The sequence below is a fragment of the Heterocephalus glaber genome, unplaced genomic scaffold (genome assembly GCF_053883595.1).
Source record: "Heterocephalus glaber isolate CG9 unplaced genomic scaffold, H.glaber_assembly_v1.0 deba00001733, whole genome shotgun sequence".
Classification (NCBI taxonomy): domain Eukaryota; kingdom Metazoa; phylum Chordata; class Mammalia; order Rodentia; family Bathyergidae; genus Heterocephalus; species Heterocephalus glaber.
In genome coordinates this window covers 7,625,480-7,644,332 of record NW_028258444.1, presented here as the reverse complement: position 1 = coordinate 7,644,332, position 18,853 = coordinate 7,625,480, and the positions used below count along the sequence as shown (strand labels likewise).

Here is an 18,853-nt window from a genome sequence, read left to right as displayed (position 1 = left end):
GTATCTTTACCTACTTCAGAGTCCGCTCGCCTCGGGCTCGTCCCGGGCACTGATCCCCACCGCCGGGCGCCGCAGGTTGGAGACCTGGCCCGCGCCCCAACATCCCCAGCCCACTCCGAGGTGAGCCCGCGCAGGGTGGACCCCTAGGGGCTCGTGCGGTGGAGTCCGGACCGGGAACCCCCAGCCGCCCCCGGGCGGGGACGCCGCGTGACACTCGCTTGTGCTCCTGATTGACTGACAGGGCGGCGTCGCGGCCGGGCGTGGGTGTGAGGAGGCGGGACGGCTGGAGGGTCGGCCCGGACGAGCCGAGGGCGTGGCGGAGGCCTCCCGGCGAGGCCACAGCGCCCGGGCCGCGGCCCCCCTCTCCGGCTTCCTCCCCGCCCCGCGGCGCAGCCTCCGCCCCCCGCGCCCGCCCGCCGCCCAGTCCGCCAGCTCGGAGCATGGACAGCCGCCACACCAGCGCCGCGGGCCTCGGGGACCTGAGCCCGCTCGGCGCCGCCATCCCCGCCACGCGCGTAGAGCTGTCCGTGTCTTGCAGGTGAGGCTGGGGAGAAGTTTCCACGCGCGGGGCGGCCGCGTGGGCTCCGCGTCCCCGAGCGGAAACTCGGAGCCCGGGCCGGCCGGGCTGGGACTTGTGCTCGCTTTCTGGGAAACGCTGTGAAAGTTACCGAGCTGTGACTCAGCTCGGAAGCCTGGCCGCCGCCCACTCCTCAGCCCTTCCGACGGCCCGGCCCGAGCCGGGGCCGAGTGGAGACGGGGCCGGGGCACGGGCGCCCCGGGCCAGCGTGTGCAGCCGGGGTCCGAGCTCCTCCCCACCCACTTCCCGAGCCGCGCTCCCCACCCCGCAGCAGCCGGCCGCGGGAGAGCTGTCTCTGCGGCGCCCTCGGGTTCAGCCCTGGCGGGGAATCTGTGCCTTCCTTCCTGCAGCCCCCAGAAGTCACGGACTCTCTGCAGGCAGACACATTCCGGGGCTTGCCAGGACTCAGTCCTGCTTAAGGACTGTAATTTCCAAATTCCTTTCCCCGACCTTCAGTGGGTCAGTTTCTCTGTAGAGCAAAGCAGCGTAGCTGCTGTATTACGCAAGATTCTTAAGAAGATGGGCCCACTAAGGTAAATTGCAAAGGCAAAAGGAGGAGAGGGAGGATTCTCGAATTGTACCTACTCCGGAGCCCACTCCATTGTTTGCATACTTCCATCTCCCCTCATTTAGCAGTTTTTACCCTAAGATTGTTTTGGATGCCCTCAAATCCTCCACTTCCTTTCCTTAGCAAAACTTGCCTTAAAGGAATCTGGTAAACCCAGGTAAGCTTCGGTATAAATAAGCCCAGAACTTTAAAATGCAGTCAACCTAGATTTCTGCATTTTCACAAGACTAAGACTGAAGTCGAAGGAATGATTATTTTTCATGGAAACAGAACCACCAGCACTCCCAGTAGCTGTATTATCTGGGGACAGGGATAGTCTTTAGCTGTCCCTAAGTCTGTGACTATGAGGATATCAATGCCGTTGACACCTCACATTCAGCAGTTGTTTTATTGGGGTCACTGCTTTTAGTGCTGCCCAAGATTTCTTTCTGTCAATAGGACAGGTGAAGCCATATAGACAACTCTTTAGATAATCTCTTAGATTGTTCTTTTCTTGGAAGCTGGCTTTGGCTGCTACAAGATGTATACAGACAATGGCTAGTCCAAAGTCTTACAGTCACAGCCTTTTTCTAGAGTGCCTACCCTCTGCCCAACACCCTGCAGCATCTGAATGGCACGGCTGTGCGCAGAATTAACATGAGGGAAGGTGGTGAGGCACAAAGGTGACAATGGGGAAAGTGTTCCTCAGCTGGTCATTCTGTCCTAGGGTCTTCATTTGGCCCCCTCCCCTTTTGATGCTTGTTTGCTGGGATCCTGGAGTCACTTGGCTTAAGCCGGTTTGTTTTAGTTGCCACCTCAGGCCCTGGAGGTGACCTCCAGCCACTGTTATCCCTTATTTTGGCATGTTGTTTTTAAGTTTTCAAACGGGGGGAAACCAAATTGTGAAGGAAAATCCAAGTACTGTAAAGTATCTCTGCATAGGCCACCGGTGCTCAGTTCATTATCTGACTTGCTCTTGACTCACTTTGCTGTTTACTTCCAGCTAAGTTTGATGTAGAAAGCATCCTTTGGGCAAAGTGAAACATACATAAGTTCCCAAATTAGTACTTTAAAGTGGGTTAATTTTATTTTTATATTGTTGAGAATTGGATGTTGTATACTAAGTGGCATAGTTGGGCTTTGCTATCAGAGACCTGGGTACAAATTCTAGCCTTGCAACTTACTTTTTTTAAACTTTGAGTTCTTATGGACCTTAAGCTTCTTTCATCTCTAAAAGTGAGGGTGGTTATGGTATTTACTTTATCTAGAATGTTTTCAGGGTTTAATAAAATGGGTGAAAAATTGCTTTCACAATGCAGGACACAAAAGAATAATCTCCAAAATGGTAGCTGTTATCACATTGAAAGTAGCATTTGTTGAATAAATGTGTTATTTGATTCAGTTATAGAATTCTGTGATAGTCTCTCTGTTTGAACTTTAATAAATTGGCTAAGGAAGGATAGAAGCAGCATGGAGATACCTGTTTCCTCTTCTTGGTCCTCCTTGATGTGGTATTTCGTAGCACGTTTAAGGAGATTTCACTCAGCAACAGTCATAGGGCTCTCTGTCTCACTACGGGCAGGCAGAACAAGGGATTCCCTTGCCTTCCTGTATCAGAGACCACTGATGATTCACTGATACTTCAAAAGCAGTTCAGTCACAGGATGCCTTTTGATAACCTTTCACAGTCGATCCTCTGTTATTAAAGCTTCATCTCCCTTTGAGGGTAGGTGGGAGGGATCAGCAGTTGAAGCTTGCAGCTAAATACAATTCCATTCACTTACCAAGTGTCTGGATGTCTTTTGTGTGTCTAGAATTATGCCATGCTCCATGAGATATGCAATCAAAGTTCTTTTCTCTGAAAATGTAAAATCTGGTTGGCAGGTAAACATGACATAAGGTATGGTAACCTAGAACTGCATCAGAAGTTGGGGCTCATTAATGAGCTGGGAAAAGATCACTGTGGAAGAGGGCACTTGGAGTATATTACAAAAAGGAGATGGGCTCTAGCAGATGCAAAATGGGTGGGCTTGGCTTGGATTAGGGTGGTGGGAGTTTACGTGGAGGTTTGGTACTGGCTATGAATTTGTTTTGTGAAGTGGTGACAGGTGTGCTCTCCTAGTTGTACTCAGGCAGAGCCACACTCCTTGCTTGGCCTTCTTTTCTGCCCATTATCTACCTATTCATGTGTGCACTGTTCTTTATTAAAACCATTTGTAAATTTTTAGGTTAATTAACTGAACTTGCCCAAAAGCTGAATTGACATAACTTTAAGAAGACAAAATAACATTCCCATTTTATTCTGAAAACAGAGTAATGTGGAATAAGGTAAAACTAATGGGAACATAATTCATTGTTACCTGTTTTTCCTGGAGCCTTCCTTGGTTTATTCCACTGTTTCAGTGATTTTTCTCATTTTCTCTGATTGGGAAATTGTCTTATTGATTATAAAAGCACTGAGAGCATTGCATCATGTTAGTTATCAAATATAGATCCTTGTATACATAATTTTAAATGGTAAAGTAGAAAGAAGTGGAAACTTAATGAATTTTCACTTCGGGCTGGGCATTCTGAAAAGCTGGACTTGGGTCATCTCTCTTGCCTTGTCCCTTGTCAATCTTCATATAAACTCTGTGACTGTGTACAGCTCAGACTGCATGCTTGCTTCATGCCAAGATGAATGCCAGATAAATATGGCTAGAAAATTGGACTAAGAAGTAAAGTTCCAAAGCGTGTGCCATTGTCACGTGGACCAACTCTGTGCCTGTGTAGGTGGCTATGCACACACTGTTCTCTCTACCTTGAACATACCCTCTGCCCTTCCCTTCCTCTTCTGCATTGTGACCCTTTTTCATGGATCGGGTCAAGCACCATCTTCGCTCATGAACTTTCCCAAGCCGAGTTTTTCGGTGTTCCCAAAGCTGCTGGTGATACCATGTGTGAGCCAGGTCTTATGGTTCTGCAGACACAGAGGAATGAAGTCCTGAAGCAAAGGAGGAGGTTAGGAGAGTTTTTATTAGAAATATGGAGAAGGAGAATAGCTCCTGGATTTCCAGGAGGGGTCCCAAATGGGTTGGCTGTGAGGGCCCCAATCTAGAGCTAAGTATAGATAAGCAGAGCACAGGAATTGTGTAATTGTTTAGTGGTCACCTATCACAGGTGCCTCTGGATTTAAAATGACCAATTGGGACTGAGGCTCTCAAGCTCTGTTCTTTTACATAGTGTTTACAGTAAACTGACATTCTAGAAGTAGCTATTTTATTTTATAATAACCTCAAAAATCCTAAGGCAGGGCCGTCTATTCTTAATTTTTATAAGTATGGCTGGATACCCCACTCTCTCTGAGGCCCTTCCACTAGCTAGCTGCCTTACTCATAAGCTAAGTAACTAAACTATTTTCTACACTGGTACCATATATACCAGTATTGTAGATCTGCTATGATCTGTGATTCTTGTATTCTCTTTTATCTCCTTCATGTGCATCTACTCTGTAATGGAATCATCATGTATATGTGTGTGTTGGTGGTTCTTGTTAAAATATAAACCCCCGGGCCCCATAGGAGATCTATTGAAACAAAATCTCTGGCAGTGGAACCTTGGAATCTGGCTTTTAACAAGTTCACCATGTGATGGTTATATACACTAACTTTGTTTTATTTGTTTGTGGTACTGGGGATTGGACCTAGGGCCTTTGCACTGAGGTACATCCCCAGCCTTTTTTCTTTTTCTTTGTCTTTTTTGATAGGGTCTCACTAAGTAGCTAAGTTACCTAGGCTAGGGTTGAACCTGTGATCCTCTTGTCTCAGTCTCCCTGAGTGCTGGGATTACAGCATGCACTACCACACTCTTAAATTTGTAACCAACTGGTTTGATGAGTAAATGACTTTGCAGCTGTAGATTCTCGATCCCTCTTAGCAATACTCAACACTAAGGTGTTGAGAGGAAGCTTTTTGATGAGTGCTGGAGCTGGCTTACATGGGCTTGAGATGGCTTTTTTTTTTTTTGTACCAGGGATTGAACTCAGGTCCTTCGGATTTTTTTTTTTTTAACTATACTTAAAAAGCATTCTGTGGGAATCAGGTGTCTCTATGGAATTTACAGTAAAAAGGACTACATGTCTCTACTAGATTGTTTATTCAGCTACATATCTTTGATATCAGTAAATTTTTCTTTATGCAAAAAAATTATTGCTGTTTTAGCTCAGGTTTCTATAACATAGTACTGTAGACTGAGTAGCTTAGTAACAACAGACATTTGTTTCTCAGTTGTGGAGACTGAAATTTGGACATCAGGGTGTCAACATTGTCGGGTTCTGGTGAGGGTCCTCTTCCAGGCTGCAGACTGCAGACTTCTTGATGTATCTCGTATGGAGGAAAGAGAGTGAGAGAGCTCTTTTGGGGTCCCTTTTTTAAGAGCACTGATCACATTCATGGAGGCTCTACCCTCATGATATGATGACTTCCCAAAGCCTCACCCCCTAATACTATCACATTGTGGTTAGGATTTCATTGTATGAATTTTGGAGGGACACAAGCATTTAGTCACTGGTCATTACATTAGTTAAGGGCTCAATAATTACAGAAGTCCATATGACAAAAATAAAAATCATTTATTCTTCTGTCAAACTATGAGCAAATGAATGCCTGGCTTATTTATAGCATCACACTTGTGGCTCACTTTAGTATAAAAATAATATATACACTATAACGTAATATGTTATTAGTTATGTATAGTCTAGAATATAATTACACTATATTACCATTATAATAACATTATATCATGAATATGTTATTGTCAGTAGCCTTTGAGAACACAGTCTTCCATATTTGTATAGTATTTTATTGGCATATATATTTATTTAACATGCCTTATCTTCCACATTTTATTTGAAAAGTTGGTATTTGAAACAGTGCTAACACTGAGTGTTGTTACTAACAAACATTTAACAGCATCTCTGATATTTTGGGGGAGATGGTTTTCTAGAGTTGACGCTATTCCCAAGCTGACTTCTCAAGGGGCTTGTCGTAGCTTGTTTTGATGACTTCCCTTGTTTCCCTTTATATAAGCTGAATTAACTTAAACTACTGGCTGCACCTTCCTAAATGCTTTTATTCCCCCAGAAGGTTGCATTTAGAGATTAATGAGAATATGGGGCAGGAGAGTACAGTAGCAAGAAAATGGAATTACAAGTCAGACAAATGTCTTTAATTTGCATTTTTGTCCCTGTTTGGAGTGTTATTTTGTGTGACTTATTTCAACTTTTGGAATCTCATTTTCTAATCAGGAATACAGAAATGATTTATAAGCCAAAATTTTAAGGTTCTTGGGACAAGTAGATGAAATAAGTTCTCTTGGCTTCAGCACAGTGCCTATTACAGAAACGCACTGAATAGTTGCTTGTTTTATCTTAGTTTCATGTATTTTAATGCATGGCATACAAGCAACATAGAAGAAGGGACCTGTACTGTGGAAAAAATTACATTTAATTTAGGGAATCATAGAAACGTGATGGTAATTGTAAAGCTGTATGTTAAAGATAGTCCATTATACCCTGGGCTGGGTAATTGAACGCAAAGGGGTAGTAGAAGAAAACAGGGGTAAATGCAGTGTGTATTTGAAAATGCAGTCAATTTCTAAGATTCTACCCCTGTTATGGTTTGTGTCTAGATGTCCCCCAAAGCCTCACGTGAATGAGGTGGGGCTTTTTTGGAGGTGTGGGGATCCAGATTGTGTGATGCTGGAGTTGATTCATGGTGCCATGCTAGGCTCAAGGGCACTAGGATTAAGGGTGTGAGTGCTGCCTGCCCTAAGTAGTCTGGATAAGATAAAAGGGGCAGGAAGACACTGTTGAGGACCCTTGCTGCTTTTGATGTCTTGTGCCTATAAATGAACTGTTTCTCCTCTGCAATGCCCCTCTGACCTGTCCTACTCTTCCTTGGAGCCAGCCAGCTATGAAATGAAACCTTTACAAACTGAGCTAAATAAACCTTTCCTCTGTAACTTTGGGTGTCAAGTATTTTGTCTCAGTAATGAGAGAAAAGTAACTAACAGAATTTGGTACCAGAGAAGCGGGATCTTTGCTGTGACTATACCTAACCATGTGGTTCAGGAGCCTCTGAGACTGTTACGGGAGGAGTTTGGAAAGGGTTGGAGTTGCCAGCTGAAAAAGTAGAGCCAGAGCACCTTAGGTTGTACTGTATGGGAGAGTCAGGTCAGAGGACTGAAAAGCTGGTATAGACCAGACTCGGGAGGTTTCTGCTGGGAAGAAGGACTGCATTGGCTGTTGGACCCCAGACTATGTATGCTATACCTTGGCAGAAAGTTTGTCTGTATTCTGCTTCTGTCCAGAGACTGCCTGAGACTAAGGGCAGTGGACTAATTAATCAGGTAGAAGAAGAAAATTTCAAGTCAGTCTAATGTTGAGGCGGTGACCTGGGTACTGTTGGGGGCTTTTAGCCAGATTTATGTTGATAATCAAGAGCAAAGAGCCCAGCAGAATGATTTAAAACATTGTGAATTTGGCCAGAAAGGAAGCTCCAGTAAAGTTGAGGCCTGAAAAGATAGAGCAAAGGAGATCTTGATTCCTGAGAAGGAACAGGAGAATAGAAAAGATGGCCTGAAGAAGCAGAGGACTCCACCCTTTGTAGCTTCAAAGTAGCAAAAGTGAAAGACTCTGCTTTGAGAAGAAAACCCCAGAGCACCATGTTCCAGAATGGTGGCAACCTAGGGAAGCTGGTCCTCGGGCTTTGGTTCATAGGCACTGGACCTCACGGCCAAGAAAGAGACAGACGCTGGGCCACTGCTCTAGCTGGCGGCAGACCTTGGCATCATCTACATGGTGCTGGTTTTAGGCGCATGCAGAATGCAAGAGTTGTGGGGTCAGCAAGGCTTTCACCCAGATTTCAGAAGGCCTGGGAGGCCAGGCAGTGTGGCCCTGAGAGGGCACTGGGTGAAGCTGTGTGAAGCCAAAGGTGCAGTGGAAACCTCAGAAAGTTGGAGAAGCCAGGAAAATGGATTCTGAGGGAAGCTGCAAGGAGTGAGCAAAACCAGTCAGAGAGAAGCCATGGGAGCTACAACCACTGGAAGTGCTGCGGGGGCAGAGCCATTCAAGCACCTTGTAGTTCACAACTTGCCGAGGATGCTAGAAATGGAACTGTGGCATTTAATGTTTGCCTTGCTGGATTTTGGTCTTGCTTTGTTCCCATTCCTTTTTACCTTCCTGCTTGTAACTTTTGGGATGGTAATGTCTATCATGTGCCATTGTATGTTGAAAGTGTTTAACTTTCTTCTCATTTGCACAGGGGCTTGCAGCTAAGAGTTTACTTTAAATCTCAGAGGAGTCTTGGTACTTGGACTTTTCAGGAATGCTGAAACTGTTAGGACTTTGGCAACTCTCAGAGAAGGATTAAATGCCTTTTGCATAAAGGGATGTGCATGAGTCTCTGGGGAGCCAGGGGAGGGAATTTTATGGCTTGTGACTAGATGTCCCTCCCAAAGCCTCATGCAGTCAGAGGTGGGGTTTCTTCAGAGGTGGCTGGATCTAGAGTGTGTGATGCTGGAATTGATTCATGGTGCAATGCTAGGATCAAGGGCACTAGGATTAAGGATGTGAGTGCTACCCACCCTGAGTAGTCTGGATAAGATAAAAGCCACTGGAAGAGTCTGTTAAGATTCCCTTGTAGCTTTTGCTGTCTTACTCAGCTGTGATCCTATGTCCACCCTACCTTAGAGGCAGCCGATTAGCACTGAAACCTTTACAGACTGTGAGCTAAATAAACCTTTCCCTTTAACTTTGGGTGTCAGGTATTGTTGTTTCAGCAAGGATGAAAGTAACTAAGATAAACCCCCAAATCCTGCCCCTATAACACACAATCAGACATGTGGAACTAGTAGGACATGACAGGTAAGAGGTAGTCTACCATGATAACAAAGTTTTAGGACCAAAGAACAACATTGTTTTATCTGATGAATAAAATCAGTGGTCCAGTATTTAAGAAAGCATTTACTTGTTGGATGTATGATAAATCAGAGATTGTTATTAGGCCATAACACAGGCTGAAATAGGGCAAGCACTTATTGCCGGATATAAGATAAAATGTATTTTTCCAGGGGATTTAGCTCAGTGGTTCCACCGCCTGCCTTGCAAGCACAAGGTCCCAAGTTTGATCCCTGGTACCAAGAATAAATAAATAAATAAATAAATAAATAAAATGTATTTGAAAGATCCTTTGTTTTAATGGCTGATATTCTCTGCCTGATGTGCCTCTCCAGCTGGGAATATTCACTACTAGATTCTTTTCCCAAATGTGAATATTTTGTCAAGCTTATCTGTGAAAGATAATGCTCCAAAACATTCTGTAGGAATCACCAGTTGTTTTTCTGGAGAAACAAAATATTATTTATGGTCCCTGGGAAATACTTCTGTACATTAGAAAGGAAAGGAATTCAAATATAAGCTGTACTAATGAAAATAATGAAAATAAAGGAATAAAAGAGAAAGCTTTGGTCATTTACTATATATTTTATTTAAATTAAAGTAAAAATCACACTATCGGATAATATAGCACAAGTTAATTCTCTTAATCCTTACAACTCTGTAAAATAGTGCTATTATGTCCCATTTTACAGGTGAGGAAATTGAGGTTGAGGAGTTAAATAATTTGGTCTAAGTTGCACATGTAATGAATGGCATAATTGTGTTGTTAAACCCTATGTATGTCTACCTCCTAAACACATGTTTTTGACTATTATCTATATTCTATCAGTCTTCCATATTTTTTTGAAATTCAGGCTCCAAGGTGGGGATCTTTCCAGTCCATGTCAGTGTGCTAGTACCTAACTAAAACCACAAAGCTGGGAGACACAGTTTCAATAGATAATGTCAACACTGTCACAAAAGAAATAGTTATCTGAGAATGGGAAATAGGGATTTTTGTGTGTGTGTTTTTCTGTCCTTTATTGGTGAGAACTATGAGTAGAGCAATTTTAAAGAGTGGTGTAAACTTTAATACAGTAATTTGATGTTTAGTTTCCAAATATTGATTCTTATATTAAGTACTGAGAGGAGTATTTAGAAAGCAGCAGCAAGATGAGGTGAGAACTAAGTGTTGGAGCAAGGTGATGGGCTAGAAAAGTGAAAGGTAAAGAAAACTGAATTGACTGTGTGACGTTCAGATTTGCCGGTAGAGTTGAGAATTGACTTTAGGCCCTACCATTTTCAGTCCACTGCTTTTTTAATAATGGAGAAATCACCACTTTACTCGCTAGCTTTTTGTTAATACTTATATCTAGGACTGCCCTTAGAATTCTCGGTAAATAAAATAATTATATAGATATCAAAAATGTCAGCACATTATTTTGAGCTATTTGAATTATGAATTTGTAAAAGTCAATATTCTTTACCTTGGTAATTATCTGCTTGCTTGCTCACTCTCTCTGTATATGCATATATGTATAATAAGTAACAAGTGACACATTAATTTTATTAAGCACTATCTTAAATGTCAGAGGGCGTAATGAACCAGATATGATTATAATTGCCATGACTATTTGAAACCAAGACATTTCTTAGCCTTGTTAGCATAATAGTGACTTTATAATCATTTTGAGAAATGAAATTGTTTCTCACAGCCTGAAGAGCCTTGATGTTCTATCACCTAAATTCATACAATGCTCAGGACATTCCTACAAACCTCTGCTAGTTAAATGTACTCCTGTAAAGGGAATTTCACATTAATTGTGGTTTCCTAGGTAATTGAAAAGAACTCAGTCATTCTTCATTAATGTCATCTGTAGATTTTTAGCTTTTGTGTTTACAAGCAAAGAGTATGAGCAAGAGCTAGGTTAACAGCAGGTGAGAAGGGCTTAGAGAGACTTTAGAAGTACACCAGGCCAATAATTTTGTTTGCTCGTCTAGCCTAATTACCTGCTATTTTGGACTTAGCTTGTAATCTGACTTATCTTGGTATCTCAGCTTTCAAGTTAATTGTAGGAACAGAGATATTTGAAAGTTGATTACAATTGATTTTTATGCCAACGATTTCATCCTAAACCTTTTTGTACACTTTGGGAAACAGAGGCATAATCAATAATTTGCTGTTAGTGAACTTTTCTCTTAATCAAGTAATTTAAATTAGAGAATTTAAAAATATTTTCTAAGAGAAGTTTGAAATATAGAACTTAAAAAGATGATTTTCAACTCAAGGTTTGTGGTATAATTTAAGTTAAATAGTGTCAATTTCTTTGTTTCACTTTAGTCATTTTGTCATTGGAATGTAATTTATATAGTCTTCCCTCTTTAAGGAAAGTGTAATGCAAGATCGAGACCTTTCATTTTGTTTCTGACCAGCTCTGTGGCTTTTGATAATCATACCACTTCTCTGGGTCTTGGTTCCTACAGGAAGGCTTTGTCCCAGACCTGCATGATCTGTGATGCCACCTTGAACATAATAGTTCTATGATAGGAGAGGCAGGCCATTGAAATAAAATTTAAACAGCCTCCTAACTCAAGGAAATCTTGTGATCATCAAGGGCCATTTGCTAACAAGCTAACTCAGGTACTAGTAACTTATGTTTAATAAAACAAACAAAAGCTGTTTCCACCTTTCAAAACATTTATCAGAATGTCTTTTAAGTAGCCAAATCCTCTGGTATATTAAAATGATAGTGATTTATTATTAGTAATAAGAATAGCTTTCAAAATAATAGATACATTATATTAATGACTGGCTCTAGGATTATGGAAAATTATCTATTATCTTTGAGGTTCATTTTTTTTAAGAAAAAGAAGTGAATGAAGAAAAAGTAATAGGGAAAATATGGTATTAATATATATCTAGATCTTAATTTTCCCCCTCCCAGCATGACTTGGTTGAATACTTCACATGATTTTGTACACCTAGCCTTTTAAGCCTTTGTGTGACCAAGTGAAACTTTGAAAACTTAGGTCCCAATTCTAGGGTCTGAATTTTCTAAAGGATGTTATGGTAGATTATATCTAATTCCGAACACTTGATATATCTCACAGTCCTCCTTTTCCTCACTGTCCTTCCAAAGGAATGTCAAGTTCCGTTGTCACTGTTCTAGTTTTTTTTCTCTTTCAAAAGGAAGCTATAAGCTTTATTTATTCTAGAAATGAACAGTACTTGAAATTAATGAGTATCTGTTTCTTTCCTGCAGTTTGGTTTTATAATACGTTAACCAGCTTTTGTCATTTATGTCTTTGTGACCAATAGTGAGCTTATGGTAGAGACAGAAAATGGGCTCAGTCTTGTGTGCTCAAGGCGTTGCTGAATGTTAGCTGCCTGACATCCTGTCTGGACAGATCCTGAGTGGTATCAGGGCTTAGTGGAAAAGTTGACTTTAGTGATAAAGTAAATCGATAGTGTGTGACATGAATACTGTTAGCTGTCTATCTTTATAATGCTTGACTTACTGTATTTCATTTTCAGCTTGTTCTTGTTAAAGTCACTGAAACTGTCCATCCTGTGTGTCATCTCCTTTTTCATTTCTGCTACTACCACCTTGGTTTACTACATTTTTACCCAGACTTTTAAGATATTCTCTGTGACTCTAAAATCAAGTTTTGTTTCATTTTTTGTGTACTCTATACTTAGCTTTCTAAACAAATGTTGAATTATCTGATTTTCCCTTTCCCCTTGTTTACAGAATAAAGTCCAAGTACTCTTAACATAATGTTCAGGGTATGCTTTCTCATCATGCCAGCCATCCCTTTCCATCTCAGACATGGACAGGACGGCCCAAGTGAAGTACACTACTTGATAATTTAAAAATCTATTATGTGTATTTTTACTGTCCACCACTGTTGATTCTTTCTTAAAGCCTGAATGCTTTCCACATTTCTGTCTTTCCTTGACTAGTTGTTAAGGTTGACTTCACAGCTGTCTTAGCTACTTTTCTCATTGGTGAGACACCCCAAATTAAAGGAGGAAAGGGTTTGTTTGGCTTATAGTTTGTAGGGGTTTCAGTCCATAGTTGGCTGGCTCCAAGGTAGGGTGGACATGGCAAAGGGGGAAATAGTTCATGGCTGAGGAAGACAGCAAAAGCTTCAAGGGAACCGTAACAGAGTCTTCCAGCCGCTTTTATCTTATCCAGACTACTCAGGGTGGGTAGCACTCACATCCTTAATCCTAGTGCCCTTGATCTTAATATTGCACTGTGAATCAATCCCAGCATCACACACTCTAGGTCCAGCCACTCTGAAAAAATACCACATATGACCACATGAGGCTTTGAGGGGGACATCTAAACACAGTCCATATCAATAACTCATGGTATTATTACTAAATTCCTGTAATGACAACGAATTGCTCCTTCCTTTGATCTCCCATGTTAAAATTTTGGTGTTATTATTTCATTTTGACTTAAAATTAGACTTTTACATGTATGTCTGAACCTAATTTTGAACCACCTCTTTTGTTTTATCATTGGTTATTATGAAATCTAACCACACTTTGCACGTGAAGGTTTTCAGTACAGTTAATACTTGTTGATTGATGAACAGATTGGGAAAATGAATCTGGTTATCTATGATTTTGAGTATGTCTATATCCTTAAAAATACTACTTTATACACATAGTATACATAGACATTTACATGTCTGGTTGTACCTGTATAATTTAATAAAAATATAATTATTCCATTTTAGTCAGTTTATATGTTTTACAAAGTTTTATTTGCAAACAAATGGGAGACAGATTGACAACTTTCAATGAGCTTACGTTGTCTCCAAGTAGATCAAAGCAAATTTTAGAAGATAATACTTTCTAGAGATAATACTTTCTAGAGACAAAGAGATGCTTTGCTTATCTAATCTGAGGTGAATAGAGGGCAAAAAAAGAGAATAAACAAAATTTGCATGTATGATATATAATATATCTAAGTAGGAAAATAAATGAGCCATATATGCTCCATATAGATTTTGTCTTGAAGGAAACTATTTTTAACACATACTTGAAGAACTGATAAAACACAGCAGCACATGCAGCTATCACTTGGGTATAATCTTGGTTACAGAGAGCTGTCTGATGGGCTGGTCTCCAGAGAACAAGGTTACTTTTATGCAAATGTGCTTTCCCCAGATCTTGTGTCTTTGGTCTAACTACTTTAATTTTGTGCCATGAAGTTCAAAGTGAAAAATTTTAGAGAAAGCTGAAATCTAACAACAAAATAAAGTCTCAAGAGTGAGAAGATGGAAGGATAAAAAGAAAAAATAAAAACATAACTTGTTTTCAGAGGGACAGTTGAAAAATGAACTTGTTTACTTAGGTCAGGGCACTATTTATAAATCACATCATCTCTTACACTTGTCTGCCTGTAAAGTTTTGTTGGATTATTTTAAGTAATTTCTTAAGTGATTCTAAGCTGAAGTATCCAAGTGCTAAATTGATTATATTTAGCCTAAAATGTTGTCATGCTTGATTGGATCAAATCTTTCAGAGACACAAAACTTATTAATGGCTTCAACTATAATATTAGGAAAAACTAATATTGTGAAGTCATTTTGCTTCACCTTTTGATGAATTACTCTAATATACGAGATGATGACTGATGAATGGCTCTTTATATAATTATAAATGAATGTTTACATATTTATGATTTTAAAAACCCAAGTATTGCAATTATTGTGTGGTTGTGTCATTTTCATTGTTAGGGACATGATCTAAACTAGCTATTCTCAACAGGGGTCTTGTCAGACTCACCTCAGAGGTTTTTTAAAGTATGTATAGGCACTACTGAAATTCTAATTTGCTTCCCAACAAGGGACTAATCCTCTCCGTATTTTCTTTGTCCCCAGTGCACTAGTAAAGTTTCTGTCTGTTGAGCTTCAAGCCTTCACCTCTTTTCTCTTCTACTTTAACATGACTGACTATTCTGCTGGCTGGGTCCAGACCAGTCCGACACTTAAGAAACCAGGGTAGAATTTCCATGCCTCTTCCAACCTCCCATCATGCCTAACTAATTTTCCCTTCCTTGTCAAGAATCTTGTATACCAAGTTGGTAGAGGCCCACTCAAAAGGGGCAGATCCCATCATGCTGTGACTCTCCTGGGTAGAAGCCTTTAATTGCCTATATAATAAGGATCTTCCCAACCCTGACCTAACTTTTCAGCCTTACCTTCTCTCCATGTCCCTCCACTCTCTCCTCTTCATTGACTAATCCACACTTTCTTCTAAAACCCACTTTGGATTGCTTGCATTTCTGGGAGAATCATGGTATATATACCTTGTATCTTAGTTACTTTTCTCATTGCTAAGACAAAATACCAGATCTCCAAAGTTAAAGGAGGGAAGATGTATTGTAGCTCACAGTTTAGAGAAGTGTCAGTTCATAGTTGGCTGGCTCCCAGGTGCAGTGGCATGGCAGAGGGGCAGAGGAGAAACAGTTCATGGCAGACAGAAGGCAACAAGCAGCAAAAAAGCTAAGCAGCAAGCAACCACAGCAGCCCACTTTCTGTCCCTTATATTCTATCCAGGCTATACGCCCTTAGGGCAGGCAGTAGTCCCACCCAGGCAGGGCCTTATCATTATCCACTCCCAGAACTATGCCAAGCCAATTGGTAGACTAATTTAGTAATCACACACCCTTAATCCTAGCATCACACACTGTATAGATTCAACCACCTCTGAAAATCCCACCTATGACCACATGAGGGATTCAGGGGACATCTAGACACAGCCATAACACCTTGCTTTTCTGTCTTCTGTCTTATGCCTCACATTGTTGCCTTACCTGATGGGCTCTGCTGATAGCTCAAGCATCCTTCTCACTATGCAGACTTTTTCTGAACCTTCTGATGGAATCAGCTACTCTTCATTCTCTAATCTAAACTACAATGAATTTATTATGCACATCCTACATTATATTGCACATATTTGTTTACAATTTTGTCCCTTTAATGGCATATAAACAATATAGGGCCAGAAGCCCATGTGTTCATATTACAGTCTTCAACACCAATTCCTTTTCCCGCCACTCAGTAACTTAGTGCTTATTGAATAAACATTTGAAAGTGCATCCGACAACTATTAGACTATAAATTCACATAGGACAGGACCTTTCTTACTTGCCTTTATAGTACACCTAATTTCTAATTCAATGTCTCACATATAGAGCATGCTTAGTACTTAGTAATTCCATGTACCTGTATAGTTGAAAGGAAAGGAGTGTATCTAGAGCAGTGGTGGTGAACCTATGGTACACATGCTGCAGCTTGCCATTTGTTATCATTGAAACCTCTTAAAAGGTTCTCCGTCACTGCTGTCAGGTGAATGGGGACCATGACTGTAAGATACAAAGACAGGAAAGAATGTGTTGTAAGTTCAATTGGAAAAAAATCAATTGTATAAAGGTAAAATGAAAAAGACACTGCATGGGCCAGGGATTTGGCTCGCAAACACAAGGTCCTAAGTTTGATCCTGCGCTACTGCAAAAAACAAACAAAAACTCCAAAAAACAACAAAAAAAGACACTGCTAAGCAACGGCCTTTGACTGTTTCATTGTTCCATTTGGGGATTTGTAGAACTGTGTATAGCATGTATTCATAGTTGCAACTGAGTTTTTTAAATTGTTTTATTATTTACTTACTGATTTTACCTGGTCAAGTGCTTTTGGATCAGGGACATATTTCTGGTCTAATTATCTGTGATGAGGGTAATAGACATATGTTAGGGAATTATTTTCAGTCTTCCTCTCTCAGCTGATCATTTTTGCTTATACACAGATTCTCACCGCAGATTATTTCCTCCTTAAACTGGGTTGTTTAGTCTGGAGCGCTCAGATTGCAATGGTGTACATTTGAATTATTCAGAGATTCAAACAAATTATGAAAGATATTGTTTAAAACCTGGAAGTGAAGAAAAAAGAAGCAACCCCTGCCAATCTAGCCCTACCTTTATATGCATATTTTTATTTCTTTGGCATAGCCTGTGAATGCCCAGTCTGTAACACTGCATATAAAATTTTTCTTTTGCAATGTTAATATGCTGAGCCTAAAGATGCCCCCAGTAGAAACAACATATTGCTCAACAGCTAATAAAGAAACAAAAAGTTGGGAAGTCTAGTCATATAATCAACATATTTTGTTTGTTTGTTTGTTTTTTCCATACTGGGGATTGAGCTGGGGACCTTGCACTTGTAAGTCAGGCATTGGAACCACTGAACTGAATCCCTGGCCCTAATAAACATATTTTGGAAGTGTCTGGAAGGCACAAACATCTGAGATGGTGTTAGGTAGAGTGGTATTTGGTGAAGCCTTCAGGTTTTTTCTTCATGGTGATTTGTGGACTGATTTGTGCACTTGCTTCTTGGCTCAGACATGCATCATGCATCGACTCTGGGAGACTACTAAGCTAGCTAATTGTGTAAAATATGTGGAAGCTCATTGCTTTCCTAGCTGTTAGTGAGTTGAAATATGCTTACTGCTTCCAGAGTGGGCAGGAAGAGGGACTGAGAAAAATGATGATACATAATCTTAAGTGTTGTAACATAATTAGGGGAATGTATTAAGGACCAGAGCAGGGATTTAAAGCTAGAAAGATCTGTTTTCAACTGCAGCTCCATGTATTCCCAAGTATGAAAACTCAGAAAATTAATCTTGTTATGGAAATCTCGGAAAGAAATACACAGAGACACAGAATTTGGATAAAATCATAAAATTTCTTCTCGCGAGCGGAAGGGAACGCCAGAAACCAGTCTGGTCAGTATCCACCCCCCTTTGTTCAGCATTTCCCTTTTCATATCCTTTTTAGCCATTATCTCATCCCTAGTGGTCTTTGATATATAAATACAATTCCAGTTCCTATTTACAAGTCACAGACACAGGATAGGCCATATACATTGTAAATTCACCCTGGCATGGTAACTTTGTTAGGTTAATGAAGTTACTGGTTAGAGTCAGATAATCCTCACCTTAAACAAGGAGTTAAGGGAAAAGCGAATCTTAAAAGAACACATTACTTATTTTGCTTCTACAACTACCTTAATATTCAATCTATTAAGTTATCTAAAACTTTTCCATATCATTCCTCCCTCTGTTTACTTTGGGATAATTCTTCTATCCATTACAAGTTCTATCCAGTTTATCTACATTTTTTAACACTAGCATTTGGTAGTCTTGAGCTGCAGCACTGTGCTACTGTATAAATTTTGAAATCCATTGCATGACACAAGGACTAAACATTAATATTAATATTATAACAAGAAGGGGACTCAGAAGAGCTCCTTTCCAAGTTTTTTTCATCCTGCCCAAGTAAAATAAATCCCATAAGACAGCTCTCCTATACCAAATTTCTCATCAAGAGCCTTGATCTGATCTTTCAGTTTGTCTAGTGATTTTTGTATTATACCAGATTTATTAGTATATTAACAACTCTCTTTACCAAGAAATAAGCAAGTCCCTCCTTTCTGGGCTGTGAGCAAATTGAGAGCATGCCTATTTTGTAATGACATTGGCTAGTGAATCTAGTTAGGTTTCTAAAGCCTGAAATGTGTCTAGAATTTCCTCAAGATCTTTTTAAATTTCTTGTCCTAATGAAATATATTACTCCTTGTAGCCAAATAAGATCCCATGGGGCTGGCATATATATAGATATAGGATTACATTGACCTTGTTTACAATTGTTGCAATTACCAGTGACTAGTCCAACAAGGGAGCCGTTGATCCAAACTTGTGTTTTCTCTTTGCAATATAATTTTTCATTAGAATAGC

The 18,853-nt window shown here is 40.3% G+C and overlaps 1 protein-coding gene across 3 annotated transcripts in view; it reads left to right on the top strand.

The window, feature by feature from the left end:
- Positions 1–318: 318 nt before the first annotated feature.
- Positions 319–18,853, top strand: part of Cpne8 (copine 8) — a 236,302-nt gene continuing 217,767 nt past the window's right edge. The window contains exon 1 of one of the 3 annotated variants that reach the window (XM_087200025.1): positions 319–538. Coding sequence is in view for 1 of the 3 variants with exons in the window: in XM_004855010.4 (XP_004855067.1) it covers positions 441–538 (98 nt within the window). In the remaining 2 variants the exon portion in view is untranslated. The remainder of the gene's footprint in view (positions 539–18,853) is intronic. The other 2 variants (XM_004855010.4, XM_021236528.2) reach the window with 2 other exon arrangements.